A 20,226-nucleotide genomic window follows, 5' to 3' on the forward strand; every position below is an offset into this window, starting at 1 on the left:
AGTGAGAGTTACCTTATTTTCTTCAAAAAAAGGAAAAAAAAGAAAAGAAAAGAGAGAGAAAAAAACATGTTTGAAGTCCACTCTTGGACCTTCTGGCTTGAATTCACACAGACAGTTCCGAAGGTCATGAATTCTAGTAAAGATGAAAACCCCCTTTTCTCCATTGACAGCTATGAATCTAGAAAGATTTTTTTTTTGCAAGAAAATATATATATATGTATATAGAACATAAAAAGGAAATAGAGACAGCGCCCGACGACCTAGAAATGTTCTTTCACCTTTCTATGGAAAGGAAAGAGGATCAAAAAAGTACAAATTCTCTCTTCCAGTTTCAAATGACTATATATGTATACATACATATATGCATTTTCCGCACAAAAGCGAGAAAATTCGGAATAATGTAAGTGTTCTGTTACATAAAGAATTGACTTATTTTGTGTAATATCTTCTGGTGAGTGCATTATTCAGTGACTGAGTCTTTAAAAAAAAATGGTCCTTGGAGAAAAATTCTTTGCTTTAAGGAAATTTTGCTTTTATTTCGTGTGTTAGTTTAAAATTTTTTTATATTAAATTCAGGATTTTATATTTGAAACAATTTTTTACCTTTCGAATTGAATTTCTTTGTCGATAATGAAATTTAGGAATTTTAAAAAGGAATACAAATATTTTTAATTAAAAATTTTTAAATAAAGATGATGAAGACTTTTAAATATATCTAAAGATGAATTTTTAAGAAAGGGGAAATTTTAAAAATATGAACAGATTTTTAATGCAGGACAACATTTTTATAATAGTGAAAAAAATTGTAAATATGTATAAGAAAAGTAAATTTAATTTTAGGAAAAAAGTTTTTAAAATAGGAAACAAGTTTTAAAAATAGGAAAAAAATTTTTAAAATAGTAAACAATTTTTAAAAATAGGGAAAAAGTTTTAAAAGTAGGAAACAAGTTTTAAAAATGGGAAACAAGTATTAAAAATAGGAAACAATTTTTATAAATAGGGAAGAAATTTTAAAAGTAGATAAAAAGTTTTAAAAATAGGGATCAAGTTCTAAAAATAGGAAACAAGTTTTAAAAATAGATAAGAAGTTTTAATAGTAGAGAACAAATTTGAAAAATAAGAAACATATTTTAAAAATAGATAGAAAGTTTTAAAAGTAGAGGTCGAAAATAGGAAAAACAATTTTTAAAAATAGGGAAGAAATTTTAAAAGTAGATAAAAAGTTTTAAAAGTAGGAAACAATTTTTAAAAATAAGAAACAAGTTTTAAAAATAGATGAAAAATTTTAAAAGAAGAGAACAAGTTTTAAAAAAGAGGGAAAAAGTTTTAAAAATAGGGCACAAGTTTTAAAAATAAATAAGAAGTTTTAAAAATAGGGAAGAAATTTTAAAAGTAGATAAAAAGTTTTAAAAGTAGGAAACAATTTTTAAAAATAAGAAACAAGTTTTAAAAATAGATAAAAAATTTTAAAAGAAGAGAATAAGTTTTAAAAAAGGGAAAAAGTTTTAAAAATAGGGCACAAGTTTTAAAAATAGATAAGACGTTTTAAAAATAGGAAATAAGTTTTAAAAATAGATAAGAAGTTTTAATAGTAGAGAACAAGTTTGAAAAATAGGAAAAGCATATTTTAAAAATATATAGAAAGTTTTAAAAGTAGATAAAAAGTTTTGAACGTATAAAAAAATAGGAAACAATTTTTTAAAATACGGAAAAAATTTTAAAAGTAGAGAACAGGTTTTAAAAACAAGTTACAATTTTTTAACAATACGGAAAAAATTTTAAAAGTAGAGAACAGGTTTTAAAAACAAGTTACAATTTTTAAAAATAGGGAAAAAGTTTTAAAATTAGGTTACAATTTTTAAAAATAGGGAAAAAGTTTTAAAAGTAGGAGACAAGTTTTAAAAATAAGAAACAAGTTTTGAAAGTAGGAAACAAGTTTTAAAAATAGGAAAGAAATTTTAAGAGTAGAGAACAAATTTTAAAAATTGTGAACAATTTTTAAAAATAGGTAAAAAATTTTAAAAGTATGAAAAAAGTTTTAAAAGTAGGTAACAAGTTTTAAAAGTAAGAAACAAGTTTTAAAAATAGATAACAAATTTTAAAAGTAGAGAACAAGTTTTAAAAAAAGGGGAAAAGTTTTAAAAATAGGGAACAAGTTTTGAATATAAAACAAAAAATTTTTAATAAAAGACAAAAATGTTTAAATATGGAAAACGAAATTCTAAATATAGAAATTTAATTTTAAATATTGGAAAAATGATTTTTAAATACAGGGGAAATTTTTTTTTTCTTTTTTTTTAAAGAGAAATTTCTACTCGGCACGTACAACATTTTCAATTTAGCTCCTGCGGCGAATAACAGCATCATAGGTAATATAGCTGTCGCATGTACTTTCACCCCATATTTACCCCCTCAAAATAAAAAAGCACTTGGTTGTGCTTGTAGTTATAACCCTCTTTGTGTGGAACGAGCTTTTAAAAGCCTGTTGCTGTAGCCACTGGTTTAATTGTAAAATAACGACTTTAAGACATTCCTCAATTAAGAAACATAAATTATTTCTTTCTCCATAAAAGCAATTATATATTTTTATCCAATCATATTGAAAAATTATTTTTCCAATTTTAAATTTTTTCCTATTTAAAAATTCTTCAGAATAAAAAATTTTTCAAATCTGAATAATTTTTAATTTAAATAGTTTAATATTCTGAAAATCTGAAAATATTTTCTTAAAAAATTCTTCAAATCTGAATAGATTAAAAATAAAAAATTCCTCAAAGCTAAAAGTTTTTCAAATATAAATATTTTTGAGTTAAAAAATTCTTCAGATTTAAAAAATGAACTTTATGAATTTAAATTTTTTCAAATTTAAGAATTCTTCAAAATTAAAAATCCAATTTAAATTTTTTTTACACTTTTTAATTATGTAAATCAAGTGCAAAATTTTTTTCGTAAAATAGTTCCTTTTATAGGGAAAATAGAAAAGAATTTTCTTTCAATAAGTTTCTATTATAAAACCCTTACAACCTTGAAGTGAATTACTGATTAAAAAATTTTGTGAAGGTTCTTTATCTATTTTTTTTTTTTTTTTTTTTTGGTACACGAGAAAAAAATTTGTTTTTCTTTTTCTTTTTTAAAAAAGAAATTCTCAAGTAAATAAGTATGAATCGAAGTGTAAAAGGATAAAGGAAGCAATTGCCTAAAAATAAGGGTTTAAATGGTGGAAAAAATTAATAATCGCATGATACGAGTGTCTTGCTCCGAAAAGCTATTTTTCACAACACTTTTTATGTGACCCAGTTTTTCATGAAGTTTTTGCAGCTCTTATTCTGTAAAAAAAATACAATATTTTAAGTTATTCAATCATTCTTTGGAATTTCCCAACTGGAAAATATTAACTGAGACAAAGAGAAGTTTATTCAGATTTTTTTTTTAAATTAAAATTTTATTTTAAATTCATTCATTTAATGAATGAAAGAAGAAAGCGAATATATTTAATATTCTCAATTTACTGTTTTTATATATGATGTACATTTTTAACATATTATATATTTTATAAACTTTATAAATTTTATAAATTTTATAAACTTTATAAATTTTATAAACTTTATAAATTTTGTAAATTTTATAAATTTTATAAACTTTATAAATTTTATAAATTTTATAAATTTTATAAATTTTATAAGTTTTACAATTTTATATTTTATAAATTCTATAAAGTTTATTTCATAAACTCTCTCTTTTCATTTAAAACTTTATAAATTTTAAAGATTCAAAATTTTTTTCCCCTAACAAATTTTTCAGTAAAAGAAGGAATAAAATATTCACTTTCACCTTATGGCAAGAAAATTTTCCGTTTAAAAAATTTGATGACTCTCGAAAGTTCTAATAAAAAGCAATTAAAAAATTGAAATTAGAAAATCTTTGACAAGAAAATGTGTAGTTTTATTCGATAAATTAATTATGATTTGATGTAAAAAAGAAGAGAGTACACAAAAAATTGTGAATAAAAACGAAAAATTTAGAAGTTTTCCCTCATGAAAAATTTATAGGAAAAAATTATTGATTACCATATAAAAAAAGAAAGCAGAATTCAACATTATTGAGACAAATTTATAGGCGAATAAATCATTATAAAATTTATTTCCAAAGAGTAATGAAAATAAACTCATGTACATATAATATAAATGATTCTAGAATGTAGAGTAATATAATGCTAATAGAAGTTAATCGTTGAATAGTTCATTTAATGTCTAGACGAATAATTTTATTATTTCAGTTTTGTTTTTTTCTTCCGTTTTATTTATTTATTTGTTTAATTATTTATAATTTTATTATCAGATATAAGAGAAGCTTAAAATTTTACTTTGAATAAAATGCCGAATTAATTTTCCCTTTACTTTTAATGTAAACAAGAATTTTTCAATAACTTACACTTTTTATTTTTTAAATCAAAATGAGTTCAACGAGGTTAATATGAATAAATCTCGGAATAAATTAATAATTGTTTATTTATTATTCATAATTATAAATATAATATAATTATATTGTAAAATGAATATTATTATGTTAATTATTAATAAATACATTCGTTAATAAATAAATATTTATATGAAATTAATATTATTACACAGTGAAAAAAAGTTTATTTGATTCAAATAACCGATTTTAATTATCAAATTAAATTATTATTATTATTATTATTATTATTATTATTATTATTATTATTACCTATTTAATTAGTCTATTATATAAATATTTACTTGAATCAAATAAATTTTATTTAAATCAATTAAATTGTATTTGCTGAATCGAAAACTAAAATATTATTAAAAAATTGATTTGATTTAAATAAAAATTATTTGATTCAAGTAAATATTTATTTGATAGTATACACGTAATCGACTACTTGAATGAAATAAATTTTTTTTTCAGTGTAAGACAATTAAAAAATAAATTAATTATTTGACAAAAAACAAAATTAACTTAGATCAAATGTTCTGTTAAATAAATAATATAGAAAATAATAATAATAATAATAATAATAATAATTTTTATTTTTGGAAAAAAAACGTTTGGTAAATTTTTTTTCTACTTTAATTTTTATTTTACAGTCTATTGATAAATTGGAAATATCGCTAATAAAGTGTTCTCTAACGAATGAAAAGAAATTTCTTCTTATTGTTTGTTTCTAAAGGAGATATTGCAGAATTTAGAAACAATGGTTTCGTGCGATATAAACTGAAGACGATAGAACTGTATAACTATATATATATTCAATAATAATAATAATAATAATAATAATAATAATAATAATATATATACCTACAACATAAATGATCTGACCTTACTCTTTCGATCACGTCATTACCGTCTCTTTGATAGGCATTCCCTCCTGACAACTTATCGATTTTAACGAAGATGTCGGATGTACCTTTTGATACTCGAATCTCTTTCATCCCAATATAAAAGTAATATAAAAAATGAAATAAGCAGAAAAGGAAGATTATTTCTCACTTTTATAAAATATAAATGAGAAAAAAATTCAGAGTACTGGAGAAATAATATTAATTTTTATAATTATTTGCTTCATAAACAGTTGTTTTCTAATTTTATTAGTTAACATTATTTTCTCATTTATATTTTTGTTAATAGCAAATAAATCCCTCATTTTGTTATAAACAAATGATATTTTTAACGATATGGTAATAAATAAATATTTGTTATGTTAATAACAAATAAATTCTTAATTTTGTTTTAAATAAATATTATTAACTTTATGTCGAAAAAAATATTTGTTTATATAATAATAATAAAAAATATTCGTTAATGTTGCAATAAAATCTGTTCGTTGACTAAATATTTGCTCTTGAAGTAGTAAATTTTACTAATAAATTAGTAAAATTAAAATTATAAATTACTATATTTAAATTAGTAAAATCTACTAATTCAAAAGTAAAGTCTGTCACTAATTCAAATTAGTAAACACTTTTACTGATTTAAATTCAGAGAGTAATAAAGTAATATAAATAATTAAAATTAATTATCTAATGTTGACAATGAATTAATATAATAGTTAATTATTAGTAAAATTTTTTTTAAGTTTTGATAAAAGAATGTTTGTTAATAACAACAATAAAAGATATGTTAAAACTTTTTTTGTTGGCAAATAATTTAAATTTTTTTTATTAACAAATGTAACAAATTTAACAAATAGCATAAATCTTAAAAAAAACTTGTGAGAAAAAAAATTTATTAACATCAATAAAAAAAAATCTTTAAAATGTAATGAGATAAAAAACATTCGAATGTGATAAAAAAAAATTCTTCAATTAATATAATATTATAATGTGGTGAATAGTAATAGTAAATACTATTGGTTTTCTCCCAATTATATTGATGTAATTACAATGGGAATTTTTTTTTTTACTTTTCTTTTTTAGTGTTCAGGAAACAGATGGATCGTTCTTTGAGAGTTTTACTGCCTTGTCTTGGAAACAAGAAAATCGAAGGTTAATCGTTCTTCAAGAGGTTGAGGCCAGAGCAGAAGAAGCACCACCACCGTCCAGAGATTTCAATCTAAATACATCTCAAAATTACAGAATGAGTCAGAAAGAGGTGAGAAAAGTAATTAAATTTTCATATTTTATTTTATATTATAATAAACAAACAGAAAATAATTTACATTATTAATGATTTTATTTATGTTATAAATTGATGAAAAATTCAATTTTTTAATTTTACAACAATCAATAGATACTAAATTATAGGGAAAGTTTTAAATAAAATGAAAGTAATAATACAAATAATATAATTAATATTAATATTAATATATTATTACATTATATCATTATAAGGCATAAAATATAAATTATTCCTTGCAAATAATTGATAAAGTTAATTAAATATGCAAAATATTTATTGTAATATTATTATTACATTGATAATTTATTAACGAAAAATCTGATATTCTTTTGAAATCATAAATTAGTTTTCAATATTCATATTAATGGTTTGGGACAAAAGATGAATAATTAATGATTGTAGGTAATTTTTAATTATTGATGATCAATAATTAATTATAATTATGAACTATTAATTTTTTATACCTAATTATTAATTATTAATACTTAATAATTGTCAGTTATTAGTAATTTATAATTATTATTATTATTATTATTATTATTATTATTATTATTATTAATAACTTTTAAATTGTTAATTTCTAAATATTAATTATTGCTAAATATTAATAAATAATAATAATAATTAATAAATATTAATAATTATTGGACTTTAATAATTATTAAATATTAATAATTATTGAACTTTAATAATTATTAAATATTAATAGCTATTGGACTTTAATAATTATTAAACATTAATAATTAGGCAAAATATTAATATTGATAATTTTTAATAATTATTTATCAAAGGAGATTAATATTTAATTACCTATATTAATTATTAAAGCGGAATAATTCATATTTTAAGCCAATAATAATGCAGCTTAAAATTTTTCCAATTATTTAATATTTATCACATGTTTTAAACAAGTGATTATTTTTAATTATAACAGTTTATAATAAAAGTTATGGTTATAAAAAAAGTTATGATTATAAAAGAAGAAGTTAATTATAAATCTTTACTGCAATGAACACATATTCATGAAGAATTAAGAGAACAATTTTTAAACAAAAGACTTATACACACAAGTAGCTGTAAAAATGAAGCCCTTAATATACTTTTCTTTTATGCTTCTTTTTCGTGATCTCAGTTCCTAAAAATAACTCGCACCTTTCAACTGAACATAATTATGTGAAACGTTCAATAATAGTACATCTATCTTTATAACTTTAACACATCTCTCAGAAAGTTTTTTTTTTCTCTATATAATTTTCTCAATTTTATAAATATAACAGAAACTATAATATACATATATATATATATAGATCTATGATTTATATTTATATTTAAGTTTGATTATTATTAAAACCTTGATTCAGAGATTGAAGAAGAAATAGAAAATCTCTTTTAAAACAAATATAGCGTAGATACGATTTTTATCAGAATTTATTTTTCTATCATCGCATCTCTTTGATTTGTTTAGGGATTTTTTTCTTTTGTTTTTTTTCATCGAGTGTATGTGTGTAGTCGTAGTGGGTAAATAAATATTTATTTTTATTTCGATTTTTTATCACGTACGCTATGGGCAAAATTGCTGCGCTCAATTGTTATTTTTAGCGATTGTTATTTTTTGGGATTGTAACTATTGTTGATTGTGATTTCTATCGATTGTTACTTTTAGCGATTGTTACTTTTTGGGATGGTAACGATTGTTAATTGTAATTTCTATCGTTTGTTACTTTTAGTGATAGTTACTTCTGTCAATTGTTAGTTTTAGTGTTTATTAGTAATACTGAATGTTACTTTTAGCATTTGTTACAGATTGTTACTTTTAGCGATTAGAACTTTTATCTATTGTTACTCTTAGCGGTAGTAAATATTGTCGATTTTTATTTTTAGTGATTGTAACTTTTAGCGTTAGTAATTTTTTATGATTGTTACTTTCAGCGTTTGGAACTTATGTAGATTGTTACTTTTGACGATTGGAATATTTGTCCATTGTTACTCTTAGCGGTAGTGAATATTGTCGATTTTTATTTTTAGTGATTGTTACTTTCAGCGTTTGGAACTTTTGTAGATTGTTACTTTTGACGATTGGAACTTTTGTCCATTGTTACTCTTAGCGGTAGTAAATATTGTCAATTTTTATTTTTAGTGATTGTTACTTTCAGCGTTTGGAAGTTTTGTCGATTGTTAGTTTTGACGATTGGAACTTTTGCCCATTGTTACTTTTGACAATTGGAACTTTTGTCCATTGTTACTTTCAGTGATAATAAATATTGTCGATTTTTATTTTCAGTGATTGTAGATTTTAGCGTTTGTTACTTTTGCTAATTGGAACTTTTAGCATTTGTAACTAATTATTGATGATTGTTACTTTCAGCAATTAAAACTTTTGTCGACTGTTAGTTTTAGTACTTCTAATTTTTGCCGATTGTTACTTTTGATGATTGGAACTTTTGTCCATTGTTACTTTTAGTGATAGTAAATATTGTCGATTTTTATTTTTAGTGATTGTAAATTTTACAGTTTGGAACATTTTCAGCGTTTAAAACTGTTATAGATTGTTACTTTTGACGATTGGAACTTATGTCTGTTGTAACTATTGATAATTGGAAATTTTGTCCATTGTTATTTTTAGTGATAGTAAATATTGTCGATTTTTATTTTTAGTGATTGTGACTTTTAGCGTTTGTCCATTGTTACTCTTAGCGGTAGTAAATATTGTCGATTTTTATTTTTAGTGATTGTTACTTTTAGCGTTTGGAATTTTTGTTGATTGTTACTTTTGACAATTGGAATTTTTGTCCATTGTTACTTTTAATGATAGTAAATATTGTCAATTTTTATTTTTAGTGATTTTAGATTTTAGCGTTTGTTACTTTTGCTAATTGCAACTTTTAGCAATTGTAATTATTGCTGATTGATACTTTCAGTAATTTGAACTTTTGTCGTTAATTTTAGTACTTCTAATTTTTTCGATTGTTACTTTTGGCGATTGGAACTTTCAGCGATTTGAACTTTTGTTGACTGTTACTTTTAAGTACTTTTAACTTACATTTAGTAAGTTAGTACTTACATTTTTGTTACATTTAGTGATTGTAATTTTTCTCGTTTGTTCTTCTAGCGATGGTAAATTTTTTTTAATTGTTACTTTCATTGCAATTTTTGTCATTTAAAAAATTGATTTGTCAATTGTTACTTTTTCCGATTGTAGCAAAAATTGAGCGAAATTGCCATCGATTTTATAACTGCCATTGATTAGTAATTCCCTGGATTTCTTTTTCCTTTCTTTTTTTTTTTTTTGCAATGTTCGTGAAAGCTGGAATTAAAACAATGGTAACTGTTATTAAGAGAAAATAGGCAAAGTAACACGCGGGAAAAGTTGAACTTCAATTAAAATAAGAGCCTTTTAATCCCATTAAAGTTATCAGAGAAGGGCAAATTGAGGTGATTGAATGAAATAAATCATGCTAACTTTGTTATCGACTATTGAAAAGCTAAGTAGGGTGCGTCCTTATCATTTCACATTGATCACATTGCCCATACAATCGGGTCAACTGTGCTGTCATTCAAACCTCTCGCTAAACGAACAAATACACTATCTTAATGAATCAACTGGTTTCATCTACATTCTACTCTTTCTCTCTCTCTCACTCTTGCTCTCGTTCGCTCTCTTTTTTTTAATAACCTACTAATTTCTCCAAAGAATATTCATTGGAGCGTACATTCAACTTTGCTATTTTCATACTTTCAAAGAAAGAAATTTTCTTTTGTCTTTCATTTTTTTTTGTTCGTAACTCACGAATCTTTGTTTTTTTTCTACATGCGAAAGTACGTTATTATATTTAATATATATGGGAAAAGAGTTTTTCTACTTTGAAAAATACTTTTGACTTGAATTTATTTTTTTATGATCTTTTCTCTAACTGAAAATGAAAGAAGTTATTTTTTTGAATTTTTAACTGGTTCCAATTATCCAACCGTTTTTTAAAAAAGTCCTTTTAAAAGAAATATTTTCAGGGCATTTTTTTTTAAAATGTTCTTAAAATATTTCTTTTAAATTTCTAATTCGTCATTAAAATTGAAAATATTATTTTTAGCAAAAAGGTCTTTTTTGCAACAATGTGTGGTACTTAAAATCTCTTTTGATTTTATCTCTGATATGAAACATTTTTTTTTTTTTGAAAAAAAGAAAAAGTTCTCGTTTTCTTTTTTAATAATCCTGATGATAATAATATATAGTTTCTAATGTTTTTCAGGAAAAATAATTTAAAAGAGTGTAAAGTCTTTACTTTCAAGAATATTTCTGAGAATTAGCAGAGAAATCATTAAAATTTATAATAAATCATTCACGTGATTATTACCCCTTTTACATTAGAATATAAAATTAGTCATAAAATGCAACAATTATTATTATTTTACCTATTTAGAGATGATTCTACGAAAATTGTTAATTACAACACTAATTAATTAGGTTATACCCGACAATACGTGGGTGAATTTTAAATTATTTTAACATAGAGATTATCATAATGGAGAGGATAATAATAATAATCATAATACTAACGATAATAATAATAGTAACCCAGCATTCATTACAAAACCACAATTATTGATTACTACACTGAAAAAAAATTCTGGTTATGGTATATTTAACAAATATTCTACTTAAAACAACCATAATTTGTTAAATTAACTAGAATTCTGGTTAATCTAAAATCTAACCAAAAAAAAATATAGTAAGGTTGCACGGAGAGAAAATTATATATTAAACTTTGTAAAAGTATTTCGCAATTTGGGGAAAAAATGCGACAAAGAGAAATTTTGATATAAAAAATACTAAACTTTAAAAAAACTTATGTGAAATTTGGTATAATTATATCAAATATAAGAAATTTAGTTGAATTTCAATATAACTTTACTAAATTTCATATTATTTCTTTCACTGTTTAATATTTTCTATGTAAAAATTTCGGTTTGTTGCACTTTTTCCCAAATTGTGAAATACTTTTACAAAATTTAAAATATACTAGCAACAATTCGCGCTTAAGCGCGCGATTAACTTTTTGGGATAAATTAGCAATTTTATTAAATTAGCAATTAGCAATTTTAAAAATAATAGAATTTAAAAATTTGTAATTCAGATTTTTGTTGAAAACACTAAAAAAATCCAATTTTGGAAAAATTACAAATAATTGCAGAAATTCAATTATTATTTTTAAGAGTGATAAAATTCTTCTCATAAAATTCAATTATCTTTCAAATTTAAAAAAAAATTCTCGTCAAAATCCCAATTTTCTTTATAAATAACAAAATTCTTCCCCAAAATTCAATTATTTTTAAATCAATTTTAAATTCCCAAAAATAGTACGCAAACAATTTAATTATTTACATAAATAATAAAAATTTCTCAGGAATTCAATTATTTACAAATTTTTTATAAATTCCTTCGCAATAATATTCAATTATTTTTATAAATAATAAAATTTTTTCAATTATTTTCATAAAAAATAATTAAAAGTATTGTAGAAAATAATAATTGATTTGAAATGATGAAAATAATTTTGAAAAAGTTACTGTAATAATATTCAATGATTTTCTCACTCGATCATCTTTAATTTTTATAAAACATGAAGAAATCGATCACTCCGAGTCTTCGACTCGGAGCATTCGCTATCTTCATGTTTTATAAAAATATTCTTTCAAGTTATTGAATTTAAAAAGATTTGAATTTGAATGTTTTGAAAAATTTTAATTCCCACGGAAAAATAATATTTAAATATTTATTTAAAAAAGAGTTATTGATGTTTTCGAATAATTTTACAATTAAAGAAATTCGTAAATAAATGTAACAGAACATTTTTTTGAGTAAATTTTTTTCCTTTATTTTCTAAAAATTTAAAAAAGTTTCAATTTCATTTTTAATTAAAATTTGTAATTGACAAATAGAGTAGAATATATGTAATGTTTCTTTTCCAAAAGAAAAGAATGAGTTTCTGAATAATATTGTTTTTGAGAAATATAAATTATGCATAAAATGGGCATATTTCCTATTTCTTAATAATTTTTTTTTTTCGAGAAAATTTTTTTTCTGGGGGGAGAGAATATTTTTTTAATTAAGAATAAAACTGACAAGTCCCGCGGGTTATTTTATTGATTAATTTTTGCAAATGCCAAGTTTCGTAAAAAATTAAAAATACATATTTATTAATTTTTACAATGTTGGTATTTTATGATGTGGAGTAGAATATTATAGGGCACTATGTGGAATTACGATTAGTGATTATATAAATAGGCGGGTTTGTGCGAGTATATAAATTTAATGCAGGATAGGAAGGGTAAGTAATACAAGGTTCAATATGGAAAAGTACTCGCGTAATAAATATACAGAATGATTAATATCGAACACAACACCTGTTATTTAAGAGTATGCATTTATTACGTCGTGTTTCATTCTTTGAAGCAAAATCGAGTGATAATAAATATTAGTCATTCGAGTCGACTATTGTTACTCACTTTTCGTTTTCACCAAGGGAATTCATGCAAAAATTAAGTTTACTCTTCACTAGGGCGAATATAATTCCAATTATTATATCTTTTGTTTGGAAAAATTTTCCCCGTATTTGCATGCAGTGAAAGATTTATTTTTTTTCATTATATTATTATTATTGTTATTATTATTATTATTATTTTTATTATTATTTTCTTTATTGTAAAATCAACATTTTTATAATGTAATTTTCTATTGTCTTATATTTTGTGTATTTGGATCGGGAGAGTATAACAACTGGTTTATATTTTAATTAGTTGGCGAAATACAAATTTTGATTTTCGAAATTGTTTTCTAATGAGTATTTAATGGATTGGAATTTTCGAAGTTTGGTTTTGGAAAATTAGTTTTCTAACCAGGAATTTTCAAAAATTTTACTTTCATTGAAACTGAACAAATTAATAATTAAATTAATTATTAATTATTTAATTGAATAAATAAATATATCAAGATGAAACAAAAGTGAAACTTGAATCATTTTGAATCAATTTTGATTATAGAAACTTAAACAAATATTTTTTTTATAAATATTACTTAACTGTATATTGTTAATATTTTTTATTATTTACTTATTAATTTAAAATACACTTTTTTAAATAATAAATAATAATAATAAAAATTCATTAGAATTAATTGTAAACTAGATTACGGATTTATATTTATTTATAAAAAAGATATTTATATGTAAAAGACGGCGATCTTTATAATTAATTATAATAATGAGAAATATGAATTAAAAACATTTTTTAAAATAATATTTTTTGATAGTTTTTTTTTTTTTTGGTATAAAAATTTCTTTTGAAAAATTTGCTTTCATTCGTCAGAAGAACTTTTCTTTGGAATTCTATTTCAAACTTGTTCGATTTTACATCGTTAAATTAAAATATTTTCTTTTTATTATAGAGAATATATAAAGACATTTTTTTTTCATTTATATTAAGACATATTATTGACAAAATGTCAACAAAATTCAATATATAAACTTGAAAGTCTCTAATTTTCGTCTTTTATGTTTGCTGAATATAACAAGAAATTCTAAACCATCTGTTTCAAACTATTCTGGTCCTTATTTAACAGAACAAATTGATAGACAGTTTAATGAATTTAATGAAAATATAGAGAGTTACGTGTATATATTCGCAACAATATTAAATATCTTTTTGAAATAATGGTTAGAAATTGGAATGTGAAATTTAAATTAGTAATTATTATTTCTCTGATAAATCATGTGTATTTTTTTCATTTATTATTCTATTTTTTTTTTCTTTTATTAAAAGGCGAAATTTTTCGAGATGGAAAAAAGGGAAATATTTTTTTTTATCGAGAAAAGGATATCTTGATGTGTAGTTAATGATAGAATAATTACTCTACTTTTTGTTGTTGGTAAATTCAAATGAATATTTACTCTCTTTTATTGATATTATTTTGATACTTAGATAAACGGGACTAAATTGTTCTGTAATTAAACTATTAATCATTTTTTTATTTTTCTCCCTTTTTGTATATTATTATTCCGGCAAACAGATTAGGACTTTCGATTTTTTTATTTCTTTTATTTATGCATTTTATTTATTTAGATTTTAATATTTATTTATTTTCTTATTTTTTATTTTTATTTATTTGTTTTTGTATTTTTTTAGTTAATTGTTATTTCTTTATTTTTTTATTAAACTGTTATTTATTTATTTTTTTAGTAAATTGTTATTTATTTAATTTTTTAGTAAATTATTATTTATTTATTTTATTTATTTTTATTTATATTTGGGTTCGTAGAAGGAAATATTTTGTCAAATATTAAATATTTATTTTTCTATTTAATTTTTTAATTATTCGAAAGTTATACGAGAAGGAATTGTTCTTCAAAAATAGATCATTTTATTAGAAATAAAAAAATAAATAGTTTCAATAAATAAAAATTGTAATAAAAAAGAAAATTCAATTCTATTGAAATTTTAAACTAAATTATAAAATTTTAATAAAATATATTTAACATAATTTTAGAAAATCTTTTTTTTTTATTCATATTGCAGATGGAACAATTGTACAGAGAGGTTCTTTACACAATTGCGAACAGGGTTGGGGCCAGTACGGGACCTTATGTCCAATACAAGGAGGACCTTTATAAATATGCCCAAGAAGCTTTTAGCGTTCCACAAGATCAACATAGACGATTTTTAAATATTGCTTCCGAAGAAAAGGTACAGTGAACATTTTTTGAAAATTTAAAAATTTATTTTAACACTTTCTATCCATTTTAAAAAACAATTTTTTTAAATTTAATTTTAACTTTTTAAAAAGTTTTGTTAGGGAAATATTTTTTTTCCTTAATAAGATTACTGCAAAATAAAGAAAAATAACAAGGGAATTTTTATTTTTCTGTCTCTAGCCACCAATAGTTGTCCTAAACGTATTAGTAGTGGAGGCGGAAGGTCTCGAAGCCAAGGACGCAAATGGTGAGTTAAAAAATTATTCTTCGTAAATTTTCTACAAAAAAAAAATGGTTTTCTAAATGGAAAATAATTTTTCAAAAAATTTTTTTCCACTAAAAATAGTTTTTAAATGGAAATTTATTCTTCAAAAAAAAAATTTCCACAACTAGAAAAACGGTTTTTTAAATGGAAAAAATGTTTAAAAAATGTTGACTACTAAAAATGGTTTTTTAAATGGAAAATTATTTTTCCAAAAATTTCCACAACTAGAAAAGAGATATTTCAAATGGAAATTTACTTTTCAAAAAAGTTGTACAACTATAAAAATGGTTTTTCAAATGGGAAATTATTTTTCAAAAAATTACTACAACTACAAAAAAATAGTTTGTTTAATTAAAAAAAAAATACAAGTACAATAAAAAGAAAAGAAATATCATTCAGAATTTTAGAAAAAAAATTCAATATACAAACGATGAGAATTGTTGCAGAATAAAGGGAAAAGATTTTAATAACACAATGATCGTTTCAATTATCAAGTTTTCCAGTAAATGGTTTTGTCAAAAAATGGTTGGACGTGCAGTGAGTCAATTGACTTGACGCGTTACTTTTTAACTTGTTGTATATAAATGTACAGCTCTTTTGAAACTTAATCCACCGGAAAAACGTAAATTTTCATGATACAACCTATTTATGCAATAGCTGTGACAAAAATTCTCCTGAAAAAAATAATTTATATCATCCCTTTCATATTTATGGGCAGTTGAATTTTGTAAAATTATTTTGTCAAATTTATTATACCTGAATTTTGTATATTTTTTGCTAAAAGGAGTTTTTTAATTTTTGTATTGAATATGGTTCCAAATATAGTAATTATTAGTTGACAATTGTTAGTAATAATCTGAATAAACATTATCATTATGATTATTAACAATTGTCAACTAAAAATTACTATTTGGAATCCTATTCAATCAAGGAGAGAAAATAAACATTAAATATTAACTGATAAATAATTAATAATTAGTAATTAATAACTAATAAATAGTAAATAATTAATAATTAGTAATTAAGAACTAATAAATAGTAAATTATTCATGATTAGTAGTTAACAATTAATTAACAGTAAATAAGTAATAATAAGTAAATTGTTAATAATTAGTAAGCAATTTCTTCATTTTTTAAAATAAATTAAAGATAATCGAGTGATAAGATAATTATTTTATATAATAGAAATATTTTTATTGTAATTTTTTCAAAATTATTTTCATCATTTTATTTTAATTGTTATTTTCTAGAATTTTTAAATAAAATTCTTCTTTAAATCAATTATCATTAATAATTTTTGAAAAAGTTCTCTGAGAATTTTCAAATCCATTTGTTTCCAATTCAATTTTACGAAATTTCAATTATTCAGAAATTCTTCAATTGAATACGTATTAAAAAATAAACACTTGAAATAATTTTAGAAAAAAAATTCAATTAAACTTTTTCAAAATAATTAATTCTACAGAATTGTTTGTTATAAGTATGAAAAATTAAGGTTTTCAAAGAATTTAATTTGAAACCTTTTCAAAATTCAATTATTTCTTAAAATTCATGCTATATTATGCTTTTAATATTCAAATATTATTTGAATATTTAAATAATTAGAATAATAAATATTCAAATCTAAAATTTTAACTGAAATTCATTTTTAAATGAATTTTTATTAGAAAATTCTACGAGAATTCAATTATTTAAATACAAAAATATGTAATTCATTGAATGTTTCTTAAAATTGAATTCTTATAAAGTATTTTATCAAAACATTTTTAAATAATTGATTTCTTTGACGATTTTTAATAAAATTGTTAAGAACAATCACATTTTGCGAAGAATTCGATTAAAATTGTATTTAAAAATAATTGAAATTCTGCGATGAATTTTATTTATGAAAATAATTAAATTCCTAAAAAGAACTTTATTATTTATGAAAATAATTCAGTACCTGTAAAAAATTTGATTATTCATTGAAAATAATTAAATTAATGCGAAGAAATTTATAAAAAAAAATTGTAAATAATAGAATTCATATGAAATTGAGGAAAATTTTTGAAAATAATAATTGAAATTTTGCCAAAAATGTTATTAAAAATTTTTTTAAAATTGAATTTTGCCAAGAATTTTATTAAAAATTTTTAAATGAATTGAATTTTAGAAAATAATTTGGATTATTTTTTAAAATAATTGAATTTATACAATCATTTATAATTTTTCCAAAATTCAATTTTTCTAGTGTTTGTAAGTAAAATGCATCTATAAATCCACTATTTTTAATAATTAATTAATTATATATTAAAAAATTTAACAAATTTTAGAAGAATTAAATTTCATATTATTTCTTTCACTGTTTAATATTTTCTATGTTAAAATATCGGATTGTTGCACTTTTTCCCAAATTGTAAAATACTTGTACAAAATTTAAAATATACTAGCAACATCAATTTTATTAAATTAGCAATTAGCAATTTTAAAAATAATAAAATTTAAAAATTTGTAATTCAAATTTTTGTTGAAAACACTAAAAAAATCTAATTTTGGAAAAATTACAAATAAATGCAGAGATTCAATTATTTTAAGGATGAGTGATAAAATTCTTCTCATAAAATTCAATTATCTTTCAAATTTAAAAAAAATTCTCGTCAAAATCCCAATTATCTTTATAAATAAGAAAATTCTTTCCCAAAGTTCAATTATTTCCAAATCAATTTCAAATTCCCAAAAATAATACGCAAACATTTAATTATTTTCATAAATAATGAAATTGTATTATTTATTATTTTCAATTTTTTTATAAACTCCTTCGCAATAATTAAATTATTTTTATAAATAATAAAATTTTTTCAAGGAATTCAATTATTTTCATAAAAAATAATTTAAAAATGTAGAAAATAATAATTGATTTGAAATAATTTTGAAAAAGTTACTGTAATAATATTCTTATAATATGAAACAATGATTTTATCACTTGGTCATTTTTAATTATTAAAAAACATGAAGAAATCGATCACTCCGAGTCTTCGACTCGGAGCAATCGCTATCTTCATGTTTTATAAAAATATTCTTTCAAGTTATTGAATTTAAAAAGATTTGAATTTGAATGTTTTGAAAAATTTTAATTCCTACGGAAAAATAATATTTAAATATTTATTTAAAAAAGAGTTATTGATGTTTTCGAATAATTTTACAATGTAAGAAATTCGTAAATAAATATAATTGCATAATTTAGATCAGTGAAACGAAATTTGTTATAGAAAAAAAAATAATAAACAAAATTTATTTGTTAATTATAATTTTTTTATATTTTCTAATTTCAAATATTGTTTTATTATAAATAATGAAAAAATACCTGCATTTTTTTGATCTGTCAAACAATATTTTTTTAAAGAAAGAAAAAAACAAAAGCATACACAAAAATTAACTTCAAAGTGTGGACAGAATAAAATAATGAATAAGACAATTATTATATAGTTAATAATAATAATTAATACAATTAAATATTTTTAATTATTAAAAATAAGTTTTTGTAGAAAATAAAGAATCATTTTATGTGATGAAAATTCAAATGGAGTAAAATTAAAGAAAAAATGTTTTAGACATTTTGTTTTAATTTGAAAATTATTGAAAATATATTTGTCGATGAAATATGACAAAAAAGAGAATTTTTTTTTTTTCTTTAATTTTTTTTTTCATGAAATACGAGAGAATAGTAATTTTGTTAGAACTGCAATGATATTTAAATGAAAATTGACGATGAATATGTGAAGAGGAGGAAATCGTAAATGTGCAAATTTTTACAAGGTTACAGTGATCCGTACTGTATGTTGGGCATTCAACCGGGTAACAGCAGCTCTCTACCTAGTCCTCAGACGAATTTACCCGGTCATTCTCCTCACACTGCACCACCTTCGCCTAGACAAACGACTCGAGCTTTATCGGATGGTGGCTGTGAAATCGAAAATTCTCATCACGAAAAGCTTCGAAAACACTCCAGGTAGAACCAATAAACTAAAGCAAACTTCATTTCGTAAAACAAAAGGGATCAAGATTTTCATTAAAAAACAAACAAATACACAAACAAAATGGAGGGAAAAAAATATATAGAAAGAGAAAAAAAATATTATTATTCTTATTATTGAGGAAATATTTCGATGTGTCATTTACAGTGAATTATTATTGTTATTTGACGTTGCAGTAAATTCGCGTTTGATTAGGATCGTTATTTTTTTCCCGAGGGTGATTATATTCTTTTTAGTTTTATTTTACTTTTTTTTACCATTTCTACTGATTTTATTATTTTTTCTTTTTTGAATTTCTTTATATTTTTGCTTTTTTGTAACTATATTTATTATTTTACGATTTTACTATTTTTATTTTTTTAACTACATTTTTTATGCATGAAAATTATTTTTTTCCTTTATAAATAGAAACTATTTTTAATATTTTTACTATTCAACTTGTTTTATTTACTTTTCTTTTTTTGGTTTCCTACTTTTAGTAAACAGAAATATATTCTATGAAAAAAAAACAATAATTTTAGAGTTAATTTCCATCTGAGAATCGAAAAAATTATTCTTATCGTTT

General features: G+C 21.3%; 1 protein-coding gene across 5 annotated transcripts in view; it reads left to right on the forward strand.

Moving 5' to 3' along the window:
- Positions 1 to 20,226, forward strand: part of LOC122508486 (BAI1-associated protein 3) — a 152,464-nt gene that overhangs the window by 99,408 nt on the left and 32,830 nt on the right. For 4 of the 5 annotated variants that reach the window (XM_043621878.1, XM_043621877.1, XM_043621881.1 and 1 more), the window contains exons 4-7: positions 6,441 to 6,624; positions 15,208 to 15,375; positions 15,564 to 15,630; positions 19,444 to 19,636. In XM_043621878.1, the coding sequence (XP_043477813.1) occupies positions 6,441 to 6,624; positions 15,208 to 15,375; positions 15,564 to 15,630; positions 19,444 to 19,636 (612 nt within the window). The remainder of the gene's footprint in view (positions 1 to 6,440; positions 6,625 to 15,207; positions 15,376 to 15,563; positions 15,631 to 19,443; positions 19,637 to 20,226) is intronic. The other variant, XM_043621879.1, reaches the window with a different exon arrangement.

Source organism: Leptopilina heterotoma, unplaced genomic scaffold (assembly GCF_015476425.1).
Source record: "Leptopilina heterotoma isolate Lh14 unplaced genomic scaffold, ASM1547642v1 Lhet_54, whole genome shotgun sequence".
Taxonomy (NCBI): Eukaryota; Metazoa; Arthropoda; class Insecta; order Hymenoptera; family Figitidae; genus Leptopilina; species Leptopilina heterotoma.